This window comes from Engystomops pustulosus, chromosome 10 (genome assembly GCF_040894005.1).
Source record: "Engystomops pustulosus chromosome 10, aEngPut4.maternal, whole genome shotgun sequence".
Taxonomy (NCBI): Eukaryota; Metazoa; Chordata; class Amphibia; order Anura; family Leptodactylidae; genus Engystomops; species Engystomops pustulosus.
Window position 1 is genome coordinate 88,789,776 of NC_092420.1, and position 17,070 is coordinate 88,806,845.

The 17,070-nt window shown below is 48.1% G+C and overlaps 1 protein-coding gene across 1 annotated transcript; it reads right to left on the reverse strand.

The window, feature by feature from the left end:
* Nucleotides 1-10,156: 10,156 nt before the first annotated feature.
* On the reverse strand, nucleotides 10,157-16,857 carry TXNDC12 (thioredoxin domain containing 12). Its single transcript, XM_072126844.1, has 7 exons — nucleotides 16,686-16,857; nucleotides 14,603-14,663; nucleotides 14,459-14,511; nucleotides 14,246-14,319; nucleotides 14,014-14,083; nucleotides 12,962-13,045; nucleotides 10,157-10,838 (listed from the first exon to the last, which is right to left on the reverse strand). Exons 1-7 carry the CDS (start codon nucleotides 16,786-16,788, stop codon nucleotides 10,762-10,764), a joined length of 522 nt encoding a protein of 173 aa, XP_071982945.1. The 5' UTR covers nucleotides 16,789-16,857; the 3' UTR covers nucleotides 10,157-10,761.
* Between the last annotated feature and the right edge of the window lie 213 nt (nucleotides 16,858-17,070).

Here is a 17,070-nt window from a genome sequence, read left to right on the forward strand (position 1 = left end):
TTTCACCGGAGTTCGTGGATTGGGACAGGGAGGAGTTATTTTTGTTTTTGCGGTAGCAACGCAAGGCTGAGTGATTACCACCGCAGATTGCACACTTGTCCCTGAACCTTCATGAGTTGTAGAATCTGCAATGGCCCTCGTTGTACAGCCAGCATGCTCCGGTGGGTTTGTGACCCGCAGGGGCAGACTGCTGAGCTGGCCCTGCGGTGGCCCCTGAAAAGGGCCGTTGTGAGCGTTGTGCCAGTATCAGCTGTAACCAGACGTCCGTGGCCTTGGACGCCCAGCCGATACTGGCGTTAAGTGATAGGCTGCGACTAAACTCTTCGTCGTACCTCCACCAAGCGGTACCCCCGTGTAGTTTAAAAGCATTTAAAATTGTGTCCATATAAACAAATAAATCCGGGGCCGAGGCTGGAGATTTTTGGGTGATAATGGAGGCCATCACCGCAAAAGCCTGCAGCCAATTGTGAAGGGTTTTTGAAGCCTTAACCTTTTTTCCGAACCTTTTTCAAAGATTCGCTCCTTGTCGACCGAGATATGGTCGACATTGAGCAGGGACCAAATATCAACATATTCTCCCTTCTGAATTTTATTCTTCACTTCTTCAGGGACATATTTACCTAAGGGGGCTACCGCGCAAAACATTGTATCCCTAAATGTATTACCCGCCCCTAAGTTACCGCTGGGCTGCGCTTGTGCATTAACCCCTACCCCTTGATGGTTTGATTCTAATTGAGATAGAACCGATTTTAGGGATGATATAATGTGTGTGGTGTCAGTGTTCTGCGGTGCAGAGGTAATGGCCGACCACGAGGGAAGACCACTGAACTCACCGTTCGCAGCAGAAGGTAGATCAACCGGAATTGGGAGCGCTGTCTGTCCTTGCGCTGTGGGCTGGTCCTGGGGAGCCGCGCTTCTTACCCCCAGGAGCAGCGACAGGCCGGAGCCCACGCTGATCGGCTGTGCTGCGGGGTGCCGGCGAGCACATTTCCTGCGGTGAGGGATTCTTCTTCCCCGCTGCTCCGCGTCTCCTGGTGCTGGAGGGGGAACCAGGGCTGAGGCGGTCCGGAGGCCTGATAAGGCGCACGGGCCGCCCTCTCTCTTCGCTCCGCTCCGGAGCTGCTGCTGCGGTCCCGCTGCCGGGGAGGACGTTGGGGTCACTGGAGGAGGAGGTGAGGAGCGGGGGGAGCGCTGCAGCGCATGCCGGCCGTTTGCCGGGTGCCGAGTTCAGCCGATGCCTGACAGGCAGAGGCATCCGGCAGGCCTGGTACCTGGGGGGGTGAAGCAGGCGCCGGTCCGGCCCCCTGATGCTCTTCCCGCGCAGCACTGCGCTTGATGAGGATATCAAGCCAGCCTGAGCCTTCCTTCGCTATTCTCTCCATCACTTGCTCGTCCAGTAACAGGGACATTGCTGCTGGGTAAGTGATGGCACGTAGGGGGGGGTCTTAGACTTCACACCTTGTTGATCCTGAAGGTAGAAGGAAAGAGGCCCCCCCCCCACGTGTCCTCAAACTTTTATAGCCGTACGGCGGCCCACTTCCCCTAGCTGAGCCCACCCTTAGGTGGCCGCCCAGAAAGGAGGGGGCCAATCGCCAGAAAATGCCTTTTTCAAACTGGCGAACCACCGAAATCCCCCACAGTCCCCGGCCCCTTCTCTAGGCGATTTGGGGCCATAGATGTCTGTAATGAAGCTTTATTGATAAACTAACATTTTTCAAACCCAATTGTCACAGAGACCAAAAAAAAATTTTGTCTGGTGCTACAATTATAAAATATACAGTTCCAACTTACATACAAATTTAACTTGAGAACAAACCTACAGAACCTATCCTGCACGTAACCCGGTAGTCCCCAGGTTATGTACAAGAGAGGAGATTTATCATCAAGTTTCTGAGGTAAAAATGTTTTAGTTGCCCATGGAAACCAATCAGAGCTCAGCTTTAATTTCATAAAAAGCTGTGGGTAAATGAAAGCTCAGATTTGATTGGTTGTCATGGGCAACTAGAACAGTTCTGCTCTAAGGCCTCTTCTACACTTCAGTTTTTCACGCGCGTGTTCATGCTTTTGACGTGCAGAACTTGCATTGCTCTCTGACCCATTGTAATCAACTGGCTTTTTCAGACTTGCGCGTTTTTTTTTAACGCGTGTTTAAATCTCAGCATGCTCTACTTTTGCAAGTGACACGTGTGAAAAACGCACCATAAAAGTCTATGGAGATGCATCAAAAACGCATTGCACTCTGAGACACATGCAAGTGCAATGGGTTTTTCACACATCAATTGCCATAGAGAAGATAGAGCTCAGTCCTGAGTCCATTTCACGTGCGTTATCTGCGTGTGAAAAATGCATTGAAAACGCGCGTGAAAAACTGAGACACTGAACAAACTCTGACTGAAAACTGATTGAACTCTGATGCAAAATGACAGTTTTTCCCTGACCAAACCCTGATCGCTCCCTGATCCGACTGACGTGATCTGCAACGCAAGTGTGAAAGAGGCCTTAGAGACTTATGATAAATCTCCCCCATAGGATTGTTCTGAAGTTGAATTTGTATGTAAGTTGAAACTGTATATTTTATAATTGTAGCTCCAGACCAAAAAATTTTTTTGTCCCAGTGACAATTGTAGTTTAAATTTTTTTTGCTGTAATGGGACCAAGGATTATCAATAAAGCTTCATTACAGACACATTACAGCTGATCATTGCAGTCTGGGACTATAGTAACATCCAGAGACTTCACCAGAGGTCACAGGGGGCAGAGGGGACCGTCTGTAACTAGGGGTCATCTGTAAGTCGGGTGTTCTTAAGAAAGGGATCAACTTACAGACAACCCCTAGTTACAGACGGGCCCCTCTGTCCGCTGTGACCTCTGGTGAAGCTCTCTTGATGCTCCCAGGCTGCAATGATCAGCTGTAAGGTGTCTGTAATTTATTGATAATCCTTGTTCCCACTACAGCAAAAAATCTAGAAAATCCAGTTGTCACTGGGACAAAAAAAATTACAGTTCTGGCTTAAATACAAATTCAACTTAAGTACTGCCTGTATTGGGTACTGTGGGGGCATTGTTACTATATCAGCTACAGTGGCAGCACAGGTACTATACAGGATACTGTGGGGGCACTGTGACTATATTGGCTACTGTGGGGAACACTGTGACTATAGTGGCTACTGTGGAGGCATTGTTACTATATCAGCTACAGTGGCAGCACAGGTACTATACAGGATACTGTGGGGACACTGACTATACTGGTTATTGTTGGTGCGCTATTACTATATAGGATACTGTAGGGGCACCTTTTTTATTGGCTACAGTGAAAGCTCTGTTACTATATTGGATAGTGTAGCAGCACAGGTACTATATTGTATATTGCGGGGGCAGTGTTTCTATATTGGCTACAGTGGGAGCACTGGCATTACATTGGCTGATGTGAGGGCATAGTGACTATATTGGTTGTTGTGGGGGCACTGCTACTATATTGGCTACTGTTAGGGGGGATTCGACTATGTTGGCTGCTGTGGGGGCAGTGTGACTTTATTAGCTACTGTAGAGGCACTGTTACTAAATTGGCTACTGTGGGGGAGATGTGACTATATTGCCCACTGTAGGGGCATAATAGTGATCTCTATGGGAGCAGCAGAACACTATCAAGTTTGTGTTAAGAAGGTGCTAACATTTTTGTATTGCTAAATCTACAGAGATGAATTTTAGCTGGAAGAAGTACACATTGCAGCCAGGTAGGAGAAAAGAAGAAGCCCTACAATCAAAGGAGTCACCAGATTTACAGCAAGTATTGATATTACTCACAAATCTGCAGCATCTTCCCTGTGCTGTGACTCTCGGTTATCTTCTCCTATGAGGGGAGCTACATCATATTTATCATCCAGCACCGGACACTGATAAATCTGGCGCGGTATAAGGCCGGGTTCACATCTCATTTTATGAATACTGCTGATGGATACGTTTAAAAAAAAAAAAAAGAAAACAAAAAAAAAAAAAGAAAATGTATCAAAATGTGTGCAACAGCGTATCCATTCATATCTATTGTGAGAAAGTGAGAGGTGTTGTGTGGGAAAACCGCTATCTGTCCCACAGGCAGATGAAATGCAGGTGGTAAAAGCCCTGGGTTTGTCTGCAGTAACCCAAGGGTTAATGCAGACATGATAAGCAGGAATAGTCTGTTTTGTCTGTGTTGGCCTAGCTAACACAGACACATTGGTAATGTCCGTACTGGGCCTGCTTATTATGGAGTAGGGGGAGGCTGGTAGTGGGACTCCTACTCCACCCGGGCTTCGGTCCTGGGCTTTTGTATAGCCCACAGGTGCAGGTCACAGGCCTCGTTAGGGCCTGATTTAGTCTGCAGGCCAGAAGCAGTAGGAGAGGCCCTACCTGGAGAGCTGAAAGCGAGATTGCATTCTCACAGCAAAGGTAACTGAGGGTCTCCTGTCTTGCTGCTGGCCAAGAGCGTGTGCCAGGCAGCCTGGTACCCGGATAGCTAGGGTCCTCAAAATGTATTAGACAGCGCCTAGCCAGGCAGGAATTACTTTTATAATGTTTTTGCATGTGCCTAAGCCGAGGCTGAATTTGTGTTCTGTTTTGCAAGTGTGAATAAACACTTAAGTTGGACTTTTAAACCTGCGTGTGTCACTGCTTCTTGCACTGCTACCAGTCAACTACCAGAGCAATTCCCCACATAATGGAAATGACGGATGCACAATCTACGTTTTCTGTCCTGTGCTTCTGTATTTTTTTTTTTTTTTTGAGAAAAACGTGGACTGCTGCGTTTTTAATGTCTATAAAGTGTTATAGAGTATGCATCAATCCGTCACATCCGTTTTTCTTCCCAAACGTGGATCTTAAAAAAAGTATGTTTTTTAGTGTAAAAAAGGATGCCAACTAATGTGACGGATACGACATAAAAAAACGTAGACGTTTGAAGGAAAATGCATCAGTTTTTGTCAATTTTTATAAGTATACGCTGCAGCATATGTCTAACGGATCCAAAAGTACCATATGTGAACCCTAAGATTGTCCGATTTACTGGGGCTCATTTACCTACCCGTCCACGGAGTTCACCGAAAGTGCATTGTCTGATGTTGATGCGATTCACTAAGATCGTGCACCCGATATCCTGCATGTGTCGCTTCCCCGCTCAGGTCCGCTGGAGTTCACCTTCTTCTTCCTGGTGCATGTAAGTGAATGTCTTGAGTAAAAATTTTTAAGTTAAATCCCGCGCTCAGTCCGAATCAGTCAAATCGTCTGACAACCCGCCCCCAAATTTGCGTCGCATGGAAGCAGCGCAGCTGCGCCAAAAAATTATTGTGTGCAACACAATCCTAGCGCAGTCACCTGTTAAATACCTTTCACACCCGAGCCAAAAAGGTGAACAGTCTGACAAAAGTGCGCTCCGCGACCCTTAGTAAATGAGCCCCACTGTGCTTGTTTCTGGTTCTGTGTCTATGTAGTAAGGTTAGTGCTGGTGCAGCTTTTATATAGTAATCTTGGTTCTGGTGCATATCACATATCTTGAATATTGTGATCCCGCATCTATAATATTTAATATTTTCCATATATTTTCCTTCGCCCGCTCTCCCAGGTGTTCCCTACACAGGGACCCCAGAAGGTGACGCTGCGGCGCAGAATCTCTGACTGATAAACAAGACTATAAATAGATTTTCCAGGAAAAGCCTCTTACCTGTAACCTTTTGTACACAAGCAGCTTGGATTAAGTGCAGGTTTCCAGGCAACTGATTTATTTCTTTATTTTAACGTAGATTCTCCAGGGCGGACGTAGAGAAGAAGACGTCGGAGGCGGATGAATGAATGTGTAAAATAACCCATGAATGAACTAGATTCACCCACACGCCAGGCACTGATATCATACGATCACCTATGGCCACTTGCTGTACTCTACGTCTCACCATTGGGATCAGTAAGTTACCCCTATCCCCTATGTTATGACCAGACAACCCCTTTAAGTGAAAGTTTCAGTGCCACATACAAACTGAGGACAGGCGTGCCCCAATACAGATGCTTTGCCAACCACACAGGTACGAAATATAGGTTCTTGGTCATATGTGAACCCCAGGGGTTGGGCTTTGGTTTGGATGCATTTCAAAAAAACAATGGGGGTCATTTACTAAGGGCCCGATTCTCGTTTTCCCGACTCCTCAGCTCCCACCTTTGCGCTCCTGTACAGCTCCTCCCTCCCCCACTGACGTCAGCTCACCAGACTGTGAACTCTGTGAAAGAGGAGGAGGAAGGAGCTCTACAGGAGCACAAAGGCGGGGGCCAAAAAGTGAGGAGTGAGTAACACAGATAAGTCAAATGTTGTGTTTTGAAATGCATCCAAACCAAAGCCCAACCCCTGGGACTACACAGAGGATATTGTAATGCAAATGCTTATAACAGGCAGAGGTATATTTGCAATGCAGGTGTGAGACAAGTGTGTAACCTTGCTTTAGTGAAAATGAGATCCCTGGTGACAGGTTCCCTTTAACGGCACATGCACGCTAAGCCGAGACACTTCTGTAAAATTCTATATACAGTATATACTTACCCTTCCTCACACTATAATCAGTAATACATTGTAGATATGATCTTGTATGTTCATGGCTCAGGGCAGAAACACTTTCCCTTTAATGGAAATGCATTTGATTTGTTGCCTAATGAAGCAAACATACCTTGAGAATGCTGTAGCTACACCGATGCAGAAACATATCTTGTTTAATCCCAGAACTGAGTGTTTTTTCTGAAAAAAACAATTATAAAATTATGATAATGAGGCTCTGTCGCTCTTGTGGCCGCCCCGGCGCTTCTCCTCTTACTGTAATTATGCACTGCTCCAGAGAATGATGTAATCACTGTGTTGTCCCTGACAGGCAGAAGTAATCAACCGCTGCACCATCCCTCAGCTGCTGTGTACGAGTCATCCAGCTCAGGTTGATTAGTCCTGTCTGGACAGTTTAGGCAGCTCCTCTGTATGTGGAAGTGGCTACAGCATTATCAAGGTATGTTTGGTTCACAAGGCATAAAAACAAATGGTAGATTTCCTTTAAGCATTAGATACTAGATACAAATGACAAACATATGGAAACTCACTTGTCACTTTTTTGTTTAGTTTATTTAATCAAAACTTTACAATTTTTAGTTTTAATAATCAAACGTTACAAAACTCATTTCAAGCTCATTGATGAGAATGGAAAAAAGAAAAAAACCCCGCAAAACCAGTGAATATCATTACCCAACATGCATCACACCTCGCACACAGGCAAACAAAATACAAGTCAATGCCCTATATAATAACCAGCATCAAAACACAATGGGCAGTTTTAAGGCGGAGTCACAAAATTTTTTATTTTTTTAAATCTAGTGTATTTGTTCTGAATTTGAGTTTTATTCCTGGCAGTTATATACATGTAGTTCTAGTACGGTGAATGGGGGCTGCAACACAACGCAGCAATGACATGGATAAGCCCCAATCACAGCATTATTTACCAGCAACCTAGAGGCTTATCCACTTGTTTGTTGCTGCAAAAAAAAAAAAAAAAACTGAAAAAAATTATTATTGTACTGAGATTTCTTGGGCCTTCCACATTATACGAGTCGTTATTAACTTCCAAGGAATAGCCTCTAGTAGCCTTCAGCTTGCGTTGACTCCTAATGGTCATCTGGAGTTCAATATTGTTTTAGAGCGGGGGGCCCACCGGATCCTCCGATTCTCAGGTGGGCCAGTCCTTTCAGCTAACATTTAGATGTTTCCAAACTGGAATCGTACCCTTAATGGGTTGTCCTCTCATAATAACCTGCTGATAGGTGGGGGTCTCAGTGGTGGATCACACATTTTACCCCCAAATGAACCGAAAAACTGGTCGCACATGCGCCTGCTGCTCTTTTCATCTCTATGGAGACAGCTGTGCGCAGTATTAGCCTTCATCCATCAGTACCATGGACCGTGAATGGAGCTGTCTGACCCCCGTTCTCATGATCCGTTAGCATCTCACCATTGGGGCCCCCACCAATCAGCAAGTTATCTTGTGGATAGGGGATGACTTGCTGTGACCCAACCACCCCTTTAAGTCAATAATAAGCCAGTATGTAGCAAACTCCCTCTAGTGGAGATTTGGATCACAAAAAAAAATTATATATATATATAAAATTTTTTATAAAGATATATTGAGACATTGATAGGCACATATATATCTCCTGGCCCTTAAAGTATAATTAACAAACTTTGCAAACTTTGTATCATGTGACCTCTGCCGTCTGTGTCTGTGAGTTTGCTGTGCACTTGCAGCACTGGGCAGGTGTATAAATACAGATCCTTGGCATTTTTTCTAATATTATAAAATAGAATATTTTCTATCAGTGTAAAAATATATACCTGGTTGATAAAACTATCCGGGTGATTACAAATGTTACAATACTTGGATGTGCCATATACAATACTGGCCGGATATTATAGATTTATACATAGTTAATAGAGTTAATATTGAGTAGTTTCAGAAATCTTTGTACATATTATTGCTGATATAACTTCTGGTCCATGTATTTAAAGTGATGAACAAGATTGGGGGAAAAAAAATGGCTGCCTCCTTGCAGCGCCACACTAGTCAACAGGTTGTGCGCGGTATTGCAGTTCTATTTTATTCGCTTCGATGGAGCTGAGCGGCACCACCATAATCTGATCATAGCAGGATTTTACGCTTGGTTCCTGCAAAAACTCTTTAAAGGGCATTTACCAACAGGATGAAAGACTGTATGCAAATGAGCCTGAGGGGCTCCAGGCTCCATCAACGTCTATGGAGCCTGGAGCCCCTCAGGCTCATTTGCATAAAGTCTTTCATCCTGGTGGTAGATGCCCTTCAAAGAGTTTTTGCAGGAACCAATCATAAAATACTGGTGGTAGATGTCCTTTAACCCCATCCCCACCAAACCTGGCACCAGTACTGTATATTGTCACGTATTGTGACCTAGGGAACTGCAGTGGCATAAAAAGTAAGAGCATAAATAACAAATTATTCTAAATTATATACGATTCAAGCATTGAGGCAGGTCTAAGAGATATCCCCAGAGTTGATCACGAAATCCCAAGGTCCCACAATTCACTGCGGTCCAAAAACAAGACATCCGAATAGATACACATCATGTATCTTATAATCATTGCACAATTAGTAAAACTACATTTTTACGGTTAATTTTCCTAATTTTAGGAAAAGTTGCTCAAAAGTGTAATTTCCCTTTAAGGAATGTATTTGCAATGCTCATAATGCCACCTACAGGAAGAGAGTAAGCACTGCAGCCACATCTATAAGAAGCAGCTGCTTCTATGGGCTGCGCCTGGTTTGACAACTCATCCCTTTTTAAGTTAATAGGGTTTAGGCTGTAATACCAAACACAGCCTGCTGACAAGAGTGGCGCCATTTGTTGTCTGGACAACTTTGATCAATGTGAAGTCTGAACCACAAGACAAAGAGGTGTAGGAGCAGCAAATTCTTTCAATGCTGCACCAGGTCCATAACCTTTAGGTCTCTTGTCCATCAACGAATTTCTCCTATAAACGCTACATCAGACGCTCTGACTCACTGATAGTCTTATGGAGCCAGACACACGGCCATTTATCTGATCGTATCTGAGAAAAACGCACCATGTGAGTCATGCGTGAAACTCCTCCATTGAGCGCAAGGAAAAAAAAACGGATTTGATCCCATTGCCGTCAGATTTTCATCCACGTGTTGCAAGGAACAAGCTTAAAGGGGTTTTCCAATTTAAGCACAATCCAGCAAATAATTGATATTGTTTGTGTAACGAAAAGTTGCAAGTTTTTCCAATATACTTTCTGTATCAATTCCTCGCTGTATTCAAGATCTCTGCTTGCTGACATGTAACAGGAAGCTTCATTGTCTACTTCTAGTAGATGAACACCGGTGCATGGTCATGTGATGTCTCACAGGTATTCCTCGATGTATTCAAGTAAACATAGAAGCTTTCTATATCAGGACAGCAAGCAGAGATCTTGATCCCTTATGGATTTATGAGTGCCCCTTGTATATCATTCTTCATTTTGATGGTAGATTTCCTTTTAATCTCTATGTATAAGACATATATTCCTGAACTGGATTATATTATAAAAATAAGCAGCTCTCACATGGAGCCGCAGTACAATGGTGTGAATAAAGCCTTTATCATAAAGTGTTTACATTTTTTTTAATAGTGACTTTTCTTTTTTTCTCAAAAACTGACCTTTTGCCAAAAATTACCACCCCCCAACCCAAGATATCAAATATGAACCTCTAGCCGTTCTACAAAAGCCGTACTTACATCTGGTGCAGTAGAACCCCGGAGGCCATAGAAGACGCTACAATAATGCCATAGTATAAAACCTTACAGGCCCCTCCCCCAATCATAACCCAAAACGGACTGTAACAAAACCAAGGCCAAGCCAAAAAAAAGGCCTCGCCCCCATTAACCAGGAACGGAACTGAAAAGCTACAAATATCTCTGAATGTAGTTATTAGTGTAAGAAGAAGGAAGAAAATCCTCCGAATGTCTGACGTATCGCACAAAGCTTATAAATCTGTACCGAAAAGACCGTTGCCCTGCAATACTGAGCTCCTAGGAAGGTTAGGAAGGCGATTTGGGTGATTGGTCTACAGAAAAATGGGAATTGCACAGAAAGGGGGCGCCAGAGGGATTGTAGCCCCCCCATAGTGCGGGGAATGACCCCCTGTGAGGCCGCAGCTTTGGAAGAGAAATCTTGGGAGGTTATAACTCATCTTCAATCGCTTTCTTGCCAAAACTTCCGGTGAGTTTCTCCTGAGCTTCCTTCATGACTTCAACCACTGGGGGAAAGCAGGAAGACAGAGAAGATTAGACATATCAAATAAAATGTCATGGAAAGCCAGACATGATCCCATGTGCACGCACAAGACAATGGGGCGCCGCGTGCACGTACAAGACAATGGGGCGCCGTGTGCACGTACAAGACAATGGGGCGCCGTGTGCACGTGCAAGACAAGGGGGCGCCGTGTGCACGTGCAAGACAATGGGGCGCCGTGTGCACGTGCAAGACAATGGGGCGCCGTGTGCACGTACAAGACAATGGGGCGCCGTGTGCACGTACAAGACAATGGGGCGCCGTGTGCACGTACAAGACAATGGGGCGCCGTGTGCACGTACAAGACAATGGGGCGCCGTGTGCACGTACAAGACAATGGGGCGCCGTGTGCACGTACAAGACAATGGGGCGCCGTGTGCACGTACAAGACAATGGGGCGCCATTCCCACATACTTATGTTTCCAAATAAAACGCATTGAAGTTTAGGCAAGCATGAAAAATTTGCGTTTCGGTGCTCCTTGGGTGTGGCCACCAAGCACTGGACCCCATGGCCACGCCCACGGTGCTCCGAAACGCTCATTTTGCATGTACATAAATATGAAGATTTCATACCCTAGATTTTCTCACAAAATCGTGTTTATGATGCAGGACCCTGGGGAGCCTGCAGGGGTTGAGTCCTGTCAGGCAAACCCTGTGCTGGGGCATTAGCCTGGATGCCCACGAAGAGGGCTCCGAGCGCCACCTCTGGCACACGCGCTCTATGGCCACCTGTGATCTATGGGGTTGCATTGTGATCTGTGACCTTGCGCAAACCGCTGAGTTTTTCAGAGTAGCTCACAAGTTGCGTACAACTTTCCCATATAGACTTTAAAGAGGTACTCGATCGCAGATCACAAGGATGGGGGTCCCGTTCTCAGTAAATGAATGAAGTGGCAACGGGGGGCATGCACCCTACTGCTCCATTCAATACTATGCGAGTGTTGCAAAATGCATAGCACAGCGCTCATATCTCTGGCACTTACAGAGTGCAATAAGAGTGTGGGAGATACCTGAGCGCAATGCTCAGCAATTTCCAACACAATCTCACAGCATTAAAACCATCACCCATTAGTGAGTAAAGGTGGGGGTCCCATGAGTCAGACTTGTTATCCTCTATGCTGTGGATAGGAGAGAACAAGTGAATTTGTATTTGACTGTGACTTTCCTTCTTTCATGACTTGATACATAAGTAGTATTTATTGTCTATACAGAGAACAGTGATAAGTGTAGGATCGCTCGGACTATAGTTCCAATCCCTATCCACTATTTGCCTGCTATCAGCCCTATAGGCAGTCCCCATCATTCCCATGATACAAGACACTCACAGCCCTTCCTGTGGATACATTTCTGGATGTTGTTCATAGACCAGAACCCCAGAAGCTGAGAGTGAACAAAGACTAATCGATCCAGAACATTTTGTCATTAGGCCAGATTTCCTAATGCTGAGATTTCCCAACACCTGCTTCCTGATCAGGTGACAGAGGTGACATTCTCACTGCTGAGTATCCTACCCAAAGCTCGGGGCTGTGTGCGCTACTGTGACCCGTTCAGTCCCCCCTGGCCTAGAGGAGTACAGCACTAACAGGTATATGACTTACATACAATGGGGCTCATTTACTTACCCGGTCCTGTTGCGATCCCGCGGCGCATTGTCCGACGTGCATCCGGGTTCTGCCGGGTTTCAGTTAGGTCGTGCGCCCGATGTCCAGCAGGTGTCGCTGCTGCGCCGAGATCCGCCAGAGTTCACCTTCTTCTTCCTGGTGCATGTGAGTGCTTGATCTTGCGACACATTTAGTTTTCTAAATTCCGCAGTTTTTCCGAATTCGCCGGGTTATCCGACGGCCACGCCCCCCGATTTCTGTTGCGTGAAAGCCGTCTCCAAAATCCGCTCGCGTGCGCCCAAATCCCGGCGGAATTCGGCGCAAAACGAAAAAATTCGGGAAACCCGACGAGAGTGCGGCCGCGGAGCTCTTAGTAAATGAGCCCCAATGACTGATTGGGCTCAGTCTCCCTGGTGCCGTTATAAATGAGCATATAGGGTTAACTAGGATCCACAAGGAACCTAAAAGGTCACAGGTCGTCACGTACCTTGGTCTGCTGTGCTGTAGAAATACTTGTAACTGGGGTTCCCCTTGGAGTTTATGATCTCAGGATGGACATTTCCACTGGGGTCTACAAGCGGGAAAAAAGGTAAAATCAATAGTTTTTGGAATATGTTACAAAGTAACAAAGCCCGGGAAGTAAGAAAGTTTAGAGAGAGCCTGTCAGCAGATTTGACCCTGCATAGCTACAGCCAGTTTTAGGTATTGTCCCTGGAGGGTTGTGTAATCCGACCTTTGTGCAGATTGTTAGTGGCAGCAGGACTGTGAAATATGGATTTATATTCCAGGATATTCCAGGAGTGTGTCCTCTCACTGCTGTGCTCTTAGTTCTCTGCACTGAACTGTTCTACAATAAATGTAGGATTGTTCGGACTACCTCTCCAATCCCTATCCACTACTTGCCTGCTATCGACCCTGTAGACTTTGAGAGCAGTCCGTATCATTCCCATAAGTCAGGTTATTCCAGGAGTATGTCCTCTCACTGCTGTGCTCTTAGTTCTCTGCACTGAACTGTTCTACAACACCTCTTCTAAGCTCAAAGGGGATTTCAACTAGAGCTGTGCTGTAGCTTTTACTCGGAAAAGATGGAGAGGGCTGTGGTGCAGCTCAATGCAGAGAGCTAAGAGCACAACAGTGTGAGGACACACCCCCAAGTGCACTTTGAGAAGCAACAATTGTTGGCTCCAAAGACAGCCGACAACTATCAATCTTAGGCTGCATTCACACACATGTATGGGGGACGTATATACGGCCGACATACGTCCCCCATACACTTCTATGGGCTCACGGCCCTGTACGGGAGCGGTATGGTGCAGCACATGTGCGGCACGGTGCCGCTCCGTAGCCCGGGAAAAGATAGGACATGTCCTATCTTTTCCCGTATTACGGCGCCGTGCGCCATAACTTCCTGTAGAGAGGGGCGGGGGTGAGCAGCGCTCACCTCCTCCTCCTCCTCCTCTCCCCGCGCTGCCGTGTGCCCGCTGTGCTACGGTGCGGCGGGCTCACGGCAGTGTGCATGTAGCCTTACACTAAACTCACCCAGGAAGAGAATCCTCGGGATGTAGGCACCATCAGGGTTGAAGGCTTCATCCTTAGGTTCCTCCTCATCCTATGTGAGTATAAGAAAGAAGAATTTGATGAGGTCATTAAATATACATTATAGAAATCATAGGGACATGTAAGAACCAATCTTCTTCTAAGCTATTAGCCTAGGCAGTAACATAGGATACAAATTTGGTGGATCCCCGGCTATTGCCTTCAGGGTACTTACCTCCACATTCACCATGACAAAGTTATGAGAAAGTTCAGAGATCTCCTTGGACTCGGCAAACTTTGGCTTCAAGGCTGCAGAGGAAATACAGTGTGAGGAGTGTCATAATGACTAGGGGGAGACCAAACACCCCCTATACATGGCTTTATTCTATATGACCTCTGCAAAGTCTGATATGAGGGGTTATTAATAATACACAATAGTACAGGTTACCTTTGCACGCTCCACACCAGGTCTTATGGATCACAAGCATTAAAGGTAAACCACTGCGAACATAGAAAAGAAGAGCGGACATGAGGTATAAAAGCTGTATAGTATATACATCCATACACAAGGGTAAGTCTATAGGGCACTTACCTGTGCGCGGCCTCCTGCTTCCCATCTTCCAGAGTTCTCCATTGGATGTGATCTCCAAATCCTTAAAACAAAAAAAATATTATTAACATAAATATTATATATATCACAATTATTAAACTGCAGAACAGATACTTTGTAACCAGTGCTGCTATGGTTACACCGATGAGACACTGTCCTATGATTGGCCGCCATCGCACCCAAAATATTCCAGTACAGTAATAAAATTAAATACTTTAGTGATCTAACAGGAAACTTGTTCAAGTCCTTAGACAATGGAAGTAATTCTCCCTCAGGTGCATTGCTGCAAAACCCAACATCCTGGATGGCAGGACACCAAACCAGGATACATAGTATGTCACAATGCGAGAGGAGATGACACCGTCCAGGAGACCTGGCACCCCCCACTGTAGTACTGAGAATACACAGCTATCCACACAGCTAAAAAAAAACAGGGAGGATTCATTGATTCATTGTGACAGAGGACGCCCCGTCGGTCTCCAACTGTCAGCCAGGACGCCCCGTCGGTCTCCAACTGTCAGCCAGGACGCCCCGTCGGTCTCCAACTGTCAGCCAGGACGCCCCGTCGGTCTCCAACTGTCAGCCAGGACGCCCCGTCGGTCTCCAACTGTCAGCCAGGACGCCCCGTCGGTCTCCAACTGTCAGCCAGGACGCCCCGTCGGTCTCCAACTGTCAGCCAGGACGCCCCGTCGGTCCCCCAGTGTCACCCAGGACGCCCCGTCGGTCCCCCAGTGTCACCCAGGACGCCCCGTCGGTCCCCCAGTGTCACCCAGGACGCCCCGTCGGTCCCCCAGTGTCACCCAGGACGCCCCGTCGGTCCCCCAGTGTCACCCAGGACGCCCCGTCGGTCCCCCAGTGTCACCCAGGACGCCCCGTCGGTCCCCCAGTGTCACCCAGGACGCCCCGTCGGTCCCCAAGTGTCACCCAGGACGCCCCGTCGGTCCCCAAGTGTCACCCAGGACGCCCCGTCGGTCCCCAAGTGTCACCCAGGACGCCCCGTCGGTCCCCCAGTGTCACCCAGGACGCCCCGTCGGTCCCCCAGTGTCACCCAGGACGCCCCGTCGGTCCCCCAGTGTCACCCAGGACGCCCCGTCTGTCCCCCAGTGTCACCCAGGACGCCCCGTCGGTCCCCCAGTGTCACCCAGGACGCCCCGTCGGTCCCCCAGTGTCACCCAGGACGCCCCGTCGGTCCCCCAGTGTCACCCAGGACGCCCCGTCGGTCCCCCAGTGTCACCCAGGACGCCCCGTCGGTCCCCCAGTGTCACCCAGGACGCCCCGTCGGTCCCCCAGTGTCACCCAGGACGCCCCGTCGGTCCCCCAGTGTCACCCAGGACGCCCCGTCGGTCCCCAAGTGTCACCCAGGACGCCCCGTCGGTCCCCAAGTGTCACCCAGGACGCCCCGTCGGTCCCCAAGTGTCACCCAGGACGCCCCGTCGGTCCCCAAGTGTCACCCAGGACCCCCCGTCGGTCCCCCAGTGTCACCCAGGACGCCCCGTCGGTCCCCCAGTGTCACCCAGGACGCCCCGTCTGTCCCCCAGTGTCACCCAGGACGCCCCGTCGGTCCCCCAGTGTCACCCAGGACGCCCCGTCGGTCCCCCAGTGTCACCCAGGACGCCCCGTCGGTCCCCCAGTGTCACCCAGGACGCCCCGTCGGTCCCCCAGTGTCACCCAGGACGCCCCGTCGGTCCCCCAGTGTCACCCAGGACGCCCCGTCGGTCCCCCAGTGTCACCCAGGACGCCCCGTCGGTCCCCAAGTGTCACCCAGGACGCCCCGTCGGTCCCCAAGTGTCACCCAGGACGCCCCGTCGGTCCCCAAGTGTCACCCAGGACGCCCCGTCGGTCCCCAAGTGTCACCCAGGACCCCCCGTCGGTCCCCCAGTGTCACCCAGGACGCCCCGTCGGTCCCCCAGTGTCACCCAGGACGCCCCGTCAGTGTCACCCTAGTGTCGGTCTCTCCTGTGACTCCCCAGGTGGCCGGGCACACCCGGAGCAGTATGTCATGTATAGAGCCGGGTGCTGCCATAGGCTTCCCATAGTGTAGCCCCTGCAGCAGGGAGGACATTACCCCGGCCCAGGCCTTCTCCTGCAGACACCAGCGCGGCTCCCACAGCCAGGAGGAGGACACCGGCACACAGCACCGAACACCCGCTATGACAAGGCTGCATCATACCGGAGACACAGACTGAGGGCAGGAGGAGGCGCCGGGGGAAGTGATGTGTGAGCCGGATGGAGGAGGCGGCTGTGACCGGGAGTGCAGGAGGAGAAGGAGGCCGCCAGGGGGCGCCATCACCGAGCACACAATGTATACATCATCTACTGTATACATTATCTATATATACAGTATGCATCTTCTATCTATACTGTATACACTATCTATATATACTGTACACTATCTATCTATACTGTATACTATCTATACTGTATACACTATCTATATATACTGTATACAC